Below are 11,459 nucleotides of genomic sequence, written 5' to 3' on the forward strand. Positions count from 1 at the left end.
CATTCAGGGCGTCTTATAGAGAATATTCTTCAATTTCCCAGATAGACATAAGTGATAGCTGACATAATGTGTGATCATACAGGCAGGGTTTGAAGCAGTGGTGTCCAATCCTTGGTCCTGGAGGGCCACTATCCTGCATGTATTAGTTGATTCCCTGATTTTCAACAGGTTCTCAAGTATGAAATTAGCTTGTTTATCTCTCAGTCATTCAAATCAGTTGTGTCAAACCAGAGAAACACATAAAACATGCAAGATGGTGTCCCTTCAGGACAAGGATTGGACACCACAGGTTTAAAGTCTCACCTTGTGGAAGGAGTTTACAACCTAGCTTCAGTTTGAGCTTTGCACACCCCTAAAATCTGGTTGTGTTCTGGACTTTAAGCCATTGCCAAACCTTGGATCTTTTCTCTTTTTTTATCCAGTCATTTTGCTGGTGTGCATGGAACCACATTGTGTTTTAGTCATCAGACAGATAGACTCACATTTGACTTTGGTCACGATCAGCTGAAAGATTGCAAAGTGCCCACGCAGGTCGTTTGGCTGCGCAGTCAGTCCAAGCTATCGTTCTTTCAACACTGAATTTATGAGGAGTTTGTGCTGAGAAACAAGGATTGGGCTGTTTTACAAAGTTATTTGTTACATATCTGGTATTATCTTACAGCTGCATCATGTGTTACTGCCTTTACATGACAGTCAATGAATCAGCACTGGATATCAAATCCAGGAATTAGTGTTATTTTACGTACTACAGTGAGTTTGTGATTTCTGACTGGTTCAAATCGATGCAATCTGCTGAAAAGTCACCTGTCACCCCCACAAACACCAAGTCTTTCAACACAGTAAGATTGTGAAAACAGTGTTGTCATTTGCACCTCTTTAGGTCACTGTAAATGAAGTTGTTTTGAAAGCGCACTGAGTTTCTCAATACTGAATTGCAGCTGAAGTACAGGGAACCCGGCGAGGGGAAGGAAACACAAAAAAGGAGACAGCAGATTTTCAAGAATGCTTTAGAAGATAGAGATATATTTTTTCAGATTTGAATATTAATGTCAAAAATACACACTATGATATACAGTTTGCACTACATCATCTTAGCATGACAGACGTCACAAGTAGTAACTGAAATATTAATTTAAATATTAAATAAACTGATGGTAAGTAAACTGAAAGTGAACGGTGTAAACACTAAAACTAACATTACTCTTTCTATTGCAACACTTCCAATAAAGTGGTTTTGTAACAGTACAAAAGTATTAGAATATGACTATTTTCTGTTTCATTTCCAGTTCTAATGAAAACCAAAAAGAAAAAAAGGGGGGGAAAAAAAAAAATTCACAGTGCACTTCTGATGTCCTGCTCTGATGTTTTTAGGGAAATTCATGGTGATTGCTTGTTTGTCTTCTTCAGTGGTCCATGGGATGTGTTGCACTACAGCTTGGCACCCGGTTTTCTCCTCCGCGTGCACGCCCTCGGCTCCGAGCTCAGGAATCGCACAGGGGTCACGCAACTGAGTTCACATTTAGCTGAATCAGTCAAATATTCAAGGACATTAGGAATCTCACTAAACAAAAAAACCCAAAACAAAACAAAAAAACCGTGTTGCTTTGAGTTAATAGGAATTTAGAGAGTAAATAAATAGAGATTTATCTGTTTGCGTCAGCAGAGAAAAATAGCCTAATTTCCTCTGAACAAATTTAAAGTGTCTAAACTGCTTCTGTGGACGACGAGCACTGGTCTCCGCTCTCCTGCCAGACGCTGGAGAGGATTCACACAACAGCATGAAAAAATAAAAATCCTTTTAAATACGGTAACAATATTCTGACCAGGATCACAAACTCTTCCGACAACTAACTTTGACCCAACCCTCCTGTTCCAAGGTTGTGCACTAAACAGAGAACGAGGTGTATTTCCGATGAGTCTCTCAGGCTCTTCGCCGACCCCACTGTCAGTTCCAGGTGACAGACGGGATGAAACTTCAGTTCGTGGACACCGGCCTACAGGCGGGACCTGCTGACTGTCATCCATAAACCTCATCTCTTTCCAAACTACAAGCCATGAGCTGATGGGGTGAATAAAAGTCAATCGCTGGCATCGAGGTGTGACTGAAGCTTCGGTAATGGATGCACCCGGATGGACGAAAGGGGGCGTCGAGCTTCAGCAGCGAGGAGAAAACGGCGGGTCGATGGGAGATTCTGTGAAGGACTGGAGCTCGTAGGCAGCACCGCTGTCCACCTCCATCGACTTCCTGGAGAACAGCAGACGGATGTCCCTGTGAAGGTAGAGCTTCCCGGACTTCGAGCTCTGGAACCTGGAGGGAGACGGCAGACGGAGGAGAATCAACAAACAGAGCAGAAAGGACGTCTCGGCAGCCGGGTGTGTGTTTTCCCAGCCAGCAGCAGCTCGCCCACCTCAGATGAACGAGGTAGCGCAGGGTGCGGACTTGGCCCTGGGAGAGGGGCTTCCTGCTGCTGTGATTGTTTGAGTCGCGGCGAACGGGAACAGAAAAGGTTCTCTGGCGGAGGAAGGTCTGGTGACCGGCTGGCATGGCTCTTAGATCGTACATCACAACAAACATCTTTACCACCGTCTTGTTAGGGTTGAATAAGGTCTGAAAGATTGAAACAGAAAAATTCGAAGGGTTTTAAACTCTGTTTGCAATCCAGTAAGACCAAATTTTATATGGCCTATAAAAAGTGAGTAACACACTGAACCTAGCATCCAAACAGTGCAATAAAGTTTATATAAGAAAACACTTTCCAAATTCCAAAAATATAAGCAGAAAGCCAAGCTCTTGGAGCTTTTTGTTACAGGATGAACTTCCCATTACAGCCACTAGGAGTCTCTGTTTCCTTTAGTGATTTAATCTGCTCTTAGCTCAGTGCCATGAACACACTGGAATGGAAAACACTCCATGGACACAAACATTTGAACAACATTTCTACTACTGTGAAAAAAATTCCTAACCACTTGAATGGTTCCTGATGGAGGTACACGGTAGCCCCTTTTTCCCAGGGACTCCAGGTTTATCACACCCTGTGAGAAAACATACGACAGTCACGGTGTCACAAGCAGGCATACAAAAGGAGCTCACACACTCGCACACAAACGCACTAAAGACAATTTCAGCACTAGGCTCAGCTTTGCGGGGTAAGAAAAAGGGGGTATTTTGGTTTATAAAGGGAAAAACGTGAGCTCACCATGTATGGTGAGGGAGCGTTGTCATCAGAGACGCTGTAGAACAACACGTCCACAGGTAAGGTGAGGTGACTTGGGCAGAAGGATCCGCTGGCTCCCACCTCGGCTGTAAAACCTTCCACTGTGCCTAAAGGCTCCAGGCGATAGTTCAGCACACACTCCTGAGGACACGGAGCTCAGTATGAAACATTTCCTGTCCGTCTTCAAAGCAGTGACAAACTTTTACAGTTTTACGGCCATGAAAATGGACAGCTTCTGCACAGAGCTGTGCAGATTTTCAACTCTGAAGAAAAACTTGGGTGAGTGAATAGGAGCCATTGTCCAGAAAAACAGATGATGCTATACCTCAAAGTTTCCCAGCAGGCTGAGACTGGCAGGTGGAGCGCTGGCGCTGAACAGCTGCTGTGACTCATCTGTGTCGCCTTCTCTCTTCGGACACACCCTGAGGGGTTAAAACCACACACGCTCGATCAACTCGTTCTCCACGGGTGACGTAAAAAGCATCGCAAGTCACTTTAAATGACAAAACATCCCCGGTGTGACTGAATACACCTGTAACACAGATCTGATAAAAAAAAACACCTCAGGCTGATTTATTTGGCTGTAAACAGAAACAGCCGTCACCAAGACAACTGGCTTTCTAGGCCAACCGGTCACGTGATCAAATCTTAAATAACAATTCTGATCAGACGACAAAAGACGCCGTTTGATGGTTGAAAATTAACTTTCAACCCAGAGCTCCACGCTCCCCAAACATCTGCCTTATAAAAGAGCAGCGCCGAGCTTCCACCCACATCTGCTGTGTGTAGGCAGAGGCATGAATCTCTGCGTGCGCACAGCCAGCTCGGTTCCGACTGCCATTTGCAGCCGAACACGTGCGATTCGAGACTCAGCCGCGGAGGAGCGGAGCTGCGTCCGATGCCAGCGTGGGGATATCTTTCTCTGGAGAGCTGTTAGATCTCATCACACAGGCGAAGATCTTCGTGCAAGGCAGCCTTTCTGCCAAAAGCCATCAGGCAAACATAAAACCTCCAACCAGGCTTATAAATGTATTCGATAAATGTGATAACACAAGTAAGACCAAATAAACTAAAACAACCAACACAGGAAATATGAGCCCTCAAGTGCCTAAAACAGCCTGCGATCATAGCAGAAAAATAACACAGTGTTAATGTGTTGATCACATTGTTTTAAACCTTTCATGTGCCTAGCAACAAAATGTGACCACAAGTTTAATTTGCAGGGCACGCTACGTCAGCGTGATTTCCTTTGCACCTTATCTAGTTATCGTCGTGAAGGGAAAAAAAACAAAAAATATGCAGAACCACTAAAAACATTTGTGCTAATTATCTTTCCACCCTTCCATGTCTCTCTGTGGTTTGATCCACCGCTATCTGGAACCCCCCCTCACCCCCACAGCTTTTAGTTCAACCGCTTGCTAAAACGAAACACGTTCATAATTGTACCCCAACTAATTTTTTTTTGTTTGTTTGCTTCGTTACTTCACAGTTAGTGTGAGGCATATCCTGAAGCGACTATCCTCTGGAGAGGCAGAATGTTCTGTTTGCAATTAGGATGCAGCACGCTTGGTTCAATTAAATGTGAAGCATTTTATAATAAAGCGCTTTATCTTTTAATTAATATACCCGCTTTTTCAGCCCCCTCCCTTTCAGAGTCTGACAGCAGATTTCACCCACGTCCTGCGAGACTTTTGTTGCGAAGAATTTCGGCGTGGTTAACTTCGGCGAACCCCCCGCTCGATCTAGATTACTCATAAAAGTGGGCGTAGCATCAAAAAGGAACGCTTTAAGTGTCTAATATCAAACACAGAGTTATCCTTAACATAAAAGTAGACAAATGAGGTGAAAATACATGTCATTATCAAATATAAGGACAACTGTATACATCACTGTGGTTCCCTGACCCTGGCCTGGTGAACAAACTGAGTTTTCCAGCTATAGCAAAATGACAAAAAAAAAACCATCCCAGGTGAGAAAATTAGTACCTTTTCCCAGAAGACCAAGGCAAACCCTTACAGCCAGTCAGAGAGATGTCCAGGTCAAAGTAACCTGTTTGATTTTTCCTCTGAGGAACCTGCAGCAGAAACAGAACATGATTAACACGGGGCAGCTGAGACGTACCTGATGAGGAAAAAAAAAAACACTATTTAAAGCTTGTTAGACTAATAAATCTATGTTTTCATTATGAAACGATAACGGTTTTACGATGCTCAACATAAAAACCATTAAAGGACTCTTCATACCTCAACAAATGTCTGTATTTTACAGTATGAGTCAATGTGTTTGTGTGAACTTGTGTGTTGCTCGAGTTCCCATGAGTGTGCGTGTTTTTGAGGTTATATGTGAGTAACGTGATCAAACTGGGATGGTAAAAGTAATTTTTACTACTTCACATGACTGATGAGGGACAGATGAGTCACGTGGCTTTCAGCGTGCCATTTATGTGTGTATAATAACTCCAGATAACCACTTAGCAGCCCAGCAGCAATTAAAAAAAAACAGTTGGCAGATATTTCAGTCTTTTAATGACCAACATTTACAGTATTTTTTTTTTATTTATTGGTGAATGTGCGGAGTGTTTCGGTTTTTCTTGGCTTGGAAAAAAAGAGTAGTGAGAGTGTCGTTATGACAAATACATGAACGCCCACGACGGCCGCTCTGTGCGCCTACACGTGAATGCAGGATCGGCGCAACAAATGCTGAAAGCCAGAAGCCGAGAGTGCCCGCGTACACGGTGACGAGCGTGAGAGCGCGCGTGTCTCTTACGGGGCTGGAGAGCAGCGGCAGGCCAGTGCACGGGTGGAAGGCCTTGGTAGCCGTGGCGTCTAATGAGTGGCGGTTCTGCTTCTTCCAGCTGTTGCACGGGCGCAGAGGCGAGGAGGGGCTGTGGGGACGCTGCAGGACATAGACGAAGACTGATTAGGACAGCGTGGAAGTGAAGACAAAAACCTCAACAGTGCTAAAATTATGATACCAGACAGAACAAAACTTAAATCAGGAAGTAGTTTCCCTCAGAGTTGTTCAGTGTAAAACAAACCAAAAAAAGTTACATCTTCAACGGAAAATGAAACACAAATGAAATGTTTGTCGTTTCAGGAACTAAGTCTATTCACCTTCTTGCTCATAAACTTCACATTATTTTCAGGACTGCAGGTCTATGAGCAGTTTGCGAGGCATAAAGACTAGAACTAAAGGGTTTATTCAAAATCAAGTTTTCTACACTTTTTAAACTCTAAAAGTCCAAACCTCCTCTTATTTTTTCAATGCAGACATTTATTACACACATGCATAAAAAAAATCCTAAAAATATAAATGTATTTGGCTAAATATGGTTTAAATATATATCTTACGAGAACTGATGGCGTTGGAGTCGTGTCTGGACTGGATGTGCTGGAGCCAGAATCCGAGGGCACCTGGTTCTCATCCTGCAGAGCAGAACCCGGAGCTGCCACACAGTTCTGTATCTGTATCTGCGTCTGGGTCTGAGGCTGAGGCTTGCTGTTGTTTCTGTTACAGTTCGTAGCTGGGATGGCATCATCGTGATTCCAGCTGAATATCTGGGCATTTCTTGGTCTGATCTCATGGACAGGGGAGGCAGAGGGGGTTTCATGGCTGCTGAGTGTCCTGACTCGGAGCTTTTTCTGCGGGGAAGCTCGTAAACGCTGGCCAGCCTGGGCGTCAAACTGGCCGTTGAGGGAGGCTTCTTCAAGTGTAAACTGAGCACCATTATGGACTCGGGGAGAATGGCATTCGGCCCTCGGTCCAGCTTGGGGCTTGTCTGTGCAAACGGGCGTGTGCGGGGCGGCGTTGTGCACGCCGTCTCTGTGAGGTTCGTGGCTGGGTACGTGGCCGTTGGTGTAGCCATTGCTGGCAGTGTGTGATGCTTGTGGAATGTGTGTGGGGTGTGAGTATGTGCGCACGGTGTGTGTGACTGTCGTGCACATGTGTTGCAGGGGGCTGCTGCTCCTGCTGTGCCTGGGGGACAAAGAGGAGACGGACAGTCTCTCCTGGATGAGCCTGGTGATGTCTTGCACCGCCTGGGCAATGAGGGAGCTGTCTCTGTCCTTCTCTCTGTGCGTCTCGTCTCCTTTCCTCTCCTCCTCTCGGCTTCCCGTCTCATTCATTTTCAGCTTCCTGCAGGCTGCAGGTTTAGGGGAGGACGTCTCCCGTTTGACAAAATTAGTTTCAGTCACAGGTGTGTTGAACGGGCCGGGCCACCCACGTCCCACGGACTCATAAGGGGGTACTTCGGGTTCTTTGGTCTTACCGGCAGCGGTGTTGTCGTGGTTGCTGCCCCACATGGCTTTGGGAGGGTTGTCGGAAGCAAACAGGCCGGGAGGGAGCGGCGGTGCCGTCGGGTCACAGAAGTTGAGCCTTTGTGCAATTCTAGCGATAACTTCTTGCCTCTCCTGCAGCAGCGAGCCAATCAAAGGATTCGTCTCATTTGCGGCAGGCCGTGGAGAGGGGCAGCGGGGTGACTCCGCCATGGAGAAATTCTTAAAAGCTCTCAGTGGCTCAGGGATAGGACCCTTTGACCTTTCAGAGTTGTTGGTACTAGAACCGAATTCATCCACCTGCGAGGGGTCGGACGAACCATTGAGGGTCGAGTACAGCCACTTTCCCGCTTTGCTTGTGGGAAGCGGGGAGGGGGAGTGAGAGCGGGAGGGTGTGGGGGAGTGAGAGGACCTGTGGAACAGGGGTGAGCCCTGACGATGGGGGATGCTGACCTGGGGGAGCTCTCCGTTGTGATACGTGTGGTTGTCACCAGGCTCCTTCTTACTGTACGGATGTGGCGCCGCAGTGTGAGGAAGGCTGTTAATGGGGATGTTGTTGATAGGTAGATTGGGGATAGGTAAACCATTGAGGAGACGGCCAGACACGGAGCCGGAGCTCTTGCCGAACATGTTAGCGTTGTGGTGAACGGTGTCTTTGCTGGGGTCCGGACTCTTTCTGAGGGTGGGCAGGCCACCATGGCTGTTGAGGTTCGGGCTGAGGCTGGGCGTCTTGCTGTAGATCGGAGGCAGGCCGGTGTGGATGCTACAGGCCAGAGTGGGATAGGTGGGCTGTCGAGGGAGCGACTGAACACGGACCTGCAGGGCAACGCTCTGGGACACGTTAGGGACAGGAAAAATGTGCTCTGATGGCGGCTGGGAAAACTGCCACACCAAATCTTCATCAGCAGCACTGATCCTATCGAACAAAAATAATGAGATCTTTTAAAAAAAAGGGAACTGTTACCTTTAATCCTAGAGCCTGTCAGAACCATAATTGAATTTTTGAACCAAACGGTACACAAGATTCAACCCTTCCTTATAAATTCAACACGAACTCAACCTTAGCTTGTTTCCTGCCGCTCTAATACTTTTGTTTGACAGCAGTACAGAAAAGCCCAACAGTGTCAGTGAGCGTTAATGTCTGACCTGTACAGGATGTTCCTGGGGACGATGCCATGGGAGGCACTGAGCCAGGCGCTGAGCTGGGAGAAGAAGACGTAGGAGCGAACAGCCAATAGCAGGGTTTTCTCCTCAATGAAACGATCACCGCTTCTATTAAAAAACACAGTTAAAAAGGAGATGGAAGTGTGCCAGTATGTCAGGTTAATGAGAAAATGGTCAGGGGATGCATGTTGTTCTCTTTTATTTTTTTTCTTCAAAAAGATCCTCCCCTGTTTGTACTTGTATTTGTGAGAAAAGTGGGCCAATCTGTCGGGTTAATTAACCCCCAAGTGCTAAGATGAGAGAAAAGAAAGGGGGAAAAAAACGACTAACTATTATTTTGCATTTTCTGTTTATCACTTCAAAACATTTCTTTGCGCCAGCAGTCTTGAGGATTTGTGGGATAAAAAAAAAGTTAATTACATTGTGTTTTGCCATAATGCCTAAAAATACCATAATCTACAGGCATGTTTTAGGTTACATCACCAAAGTTGTACAGCTACATTGACACTGTTACAAAAAAAGGACACCCCCTACACAGCAGCAGCATCTCCCAGCTGTAATAAATGGTCTGCCACGCCACAAAAACTGCTTATGAACAACTTAAAGAACACAACAAAGAGCTCAAGGATGTGACTTTGCCTCCAAACTCCCCAGCTCCCAATCCAATCAAATATCCGTGGGATGTGCAGGAATAAGCCCCCTTCCATGCAGCACAAACGACCCAAAGGATCTGCTGTGAAAATCCCAGCGGCAAACACCTCTAGGTCCTGCATCCATACACCAACAGAGCTGGTTTAATGGCCAGAGAGGAGGCTTTATAGTATCAACGTTTAGAATGTTGCAGACGGCTGAATACTTTCTCTAGATTTTGTCATTTAGCCGCAGTTCCAACACCGAATGTATACAGAGACACTGTGACAAGTGGTGGAAACACTCAAAACACGGTTTCTCACGGTTTCAGAGCAAAACCAAAGTTTACTTAACTAAAGTGTTCATTTCTTTGCCTTTTCTCATCCCCTTTTGCAGACCTACTTTCATATTTTGGCATTAGTATAAAAATAAATCACTGCTGTAAAGAAACTATGTAGAATTAAACAACTTTAACATTTTATGACAGATGTTAAGTCTTTGTGAAAAAAATCAACAAATCTGAGCACACTACAAGCACTTAGTCCACTTTTTTTGTCCACTGTTTTGACCTTTACAATAATGTCTTTATCTCTACTTTTAAAATTCTATGATAAATTTAAACCTTTGCTTACATTTTCTCCTCAACATTTTACTTAAAACTTCTTGTTGTTGGTCTTGTTTTTGTGCAGCTTGTGTTCCTGTTCCTGTATAATACACCAATCAGGCCACTTGCAGTGTGGGAGCTTTGCACAAGACGTTCTTTGTCCTTAAAATATCATGAACTGCATGAACAAGTCGAAAAGTCAAAATGAGCTCATTACACTCGCAAAAAGTGCACTTTTCTCATGTAGGCCAGATATATAATTTGAAACTGTCCGAGCTGTGTGTTTGTCTGTGTGTGTGTCTTACTGTCTTGGAACCGCCTGCAGGGTCCACCTCTCTAACAGCAACGCATCTTGCTTGATGACTGGGTCACTGATGGGGTCGCTTGGGGGGCACTCGTCGCCGTAGCAACAGTCTGGCAGCAGCATGACCTCGATCATGATGGGGATGTTGTTCCTCCAGAGCAGGATCACCTCCGAACGGGTCCGCCTCGCTTGCCGACACTGGACGCACACACGTGGCGGCAGAAAAAGGAGGGTTAGTAAACGTCAACGACGCTTTGAAATTCAGGGACAAAGCAAATGAGACTCGAGGGAGCTTTACTTTAGGCTGAAGGAATGTTGGTTTTTCATCCAACCTCAAAGTATTTAAAACCCATTTTTTTATTATTTGTGTTCTGCTTAGCTATTCCAGAGACCATAAAAGTACAAACGCAACTTTATGGCTTTCCTGGATTCCTTCTTTTGTGTCCATACTCGCCTTCTACTACCCAAACATTTTCATAACAGCAAAGGCTGATTTAATATTGACATTATCACCACAAAAAAACAGCCTCTAATAAAACGAGGACAACCTGCCCTCAGCTTCAACCTAAAGGAGTGTGTGAACACTGATTTGTGTGCAGTTGTGGCACCTGAGGAAGTTTGTCGCTGCATTCGTGTTTGTGAAGCGGCGGCATGGCTGACTGGGCTGGAGGACAGTGCAGCCCCTCAGTCCTGCCTTTCACAGAATATTCCGGCGTCCTTCCCTCTGTGATCAGCAAGGTCAGGAACACCAGGAACTCCTCGGCGTCATACTCGAAAAACTCCTCTGTTGCATCTGAACAAGAAACAGAGGCAGAAGGTTAGAAGAATCAGCCAAGCAGAAAGGAAACAATTGGACTAAACACAACAAATATGAATTTGCCTTATATGTGACGGATCCTGAGGCAATAATAAAAATAAAAACAGCAGTCTGTGCTTTCCTGATGCAGGTTTGGATGTGTTTGTTTAGGGTTTTGCTCAGCTGGATGTGGTTATTTAAATCTGCTGAGGAGGATTGTTTGGGGAAGGGGTGTGGGGGATGGCGGAGGATGACACAACTTTTCCAGTTTGGCCGCTTAAAAAAAAAAAAAAAAAAAAATTATATATAAAAAAATTATATATATATATACATACAGGTGCTGGTCATAAAATTAGAATATCATGAAAAAGTAGATTGATTTCAGTAATTCCATTTAAAAAGTGAAACTTGTATATTATATTCATACATTACATACAAACTCATATTTCAAATGTTTATTTCGTTTAATTTT

General features: G+C 45.0%; 1 protein-coding gene across 2 annotated transcripts in view; it reads right to left on the reverse strand.

Annotated features, from left to right (window-relative positions):
• Window positions 1-1,003: 1,003 nt before the first annotated feature.
• Window positions 1,004-11,459, reverse strand: part of fam214a (family with sequence similarity 214 member A) — a 34,215-nt gene continuing 23,759 nt past the window's right edge. Inside the window, exons 2-12 of one of the 2 annotated variants that reach the window (XM_017418715.3) lie at window positions 10,800-10,984; window positions 10,193-10,389; window positions 8,636-8,761; window positions 6,566-8,405; window positions 5,982-6,110; window positions 5,201-5,289; window positions 3,541-3,637; window positions 3,198-3,356; window positions 2,965-3,033; window positions 2,409-2,608; window positions 1,004-2,308 (exon numbers count right to left, since the gene is read on the reverse strand). In XM_017418715.3, coding sequence (XP_017274204.1) covers window positions 2,155-2,308; window positions 2,409-2,608; window positions 2,965-3,033; window positions 3,198-3,356; window positions 3,541-3,637; window positions 5,201-5,289; window positions 5,982-6,110; window positions 6,566-8,405; window positions 8,636-8,761; window positions 10,193-10,389; window positions 10,800-10,984 — 3,245 coding nt within the window. In that variant the 3' untranslated portion in view covers window positions 1,004-2,154. The remainder of the gene's footprint in view (window positions 2,309-2,408; window positions 2,609-2,964; window positions 3,034-3,197; window positions 3,357-3,540; window positions 3,638-5,200; window positions 5,290-5,981; window positions 6,111-6,565; window positions 8,406-8,635; window positions 8,762-10,192; window positions 10,390-10,799; window positions 10,985-11,459) is intronic. The other variant, XM_025006460.2, reaches the window with a different exon arrangement.

The sequence above is a fragment of the Kryptolebias marmoratus genome, linkage group LG15 (genome assembly GCF_001649575.2).
Source record: "Kryptolebias marmoratus isolate JLee-2015 linkage group LG15, ASM164957v2, whole genome shotgun sequence".
Classification (NCBI taxonomy): domain Eukaryota; kingdom Metazoa; phylum Chordata; class Actinopteri; order Cyprinodontiformes; family Rivulidae; genus Kryptolebias; species Kryptolebias marmoratus.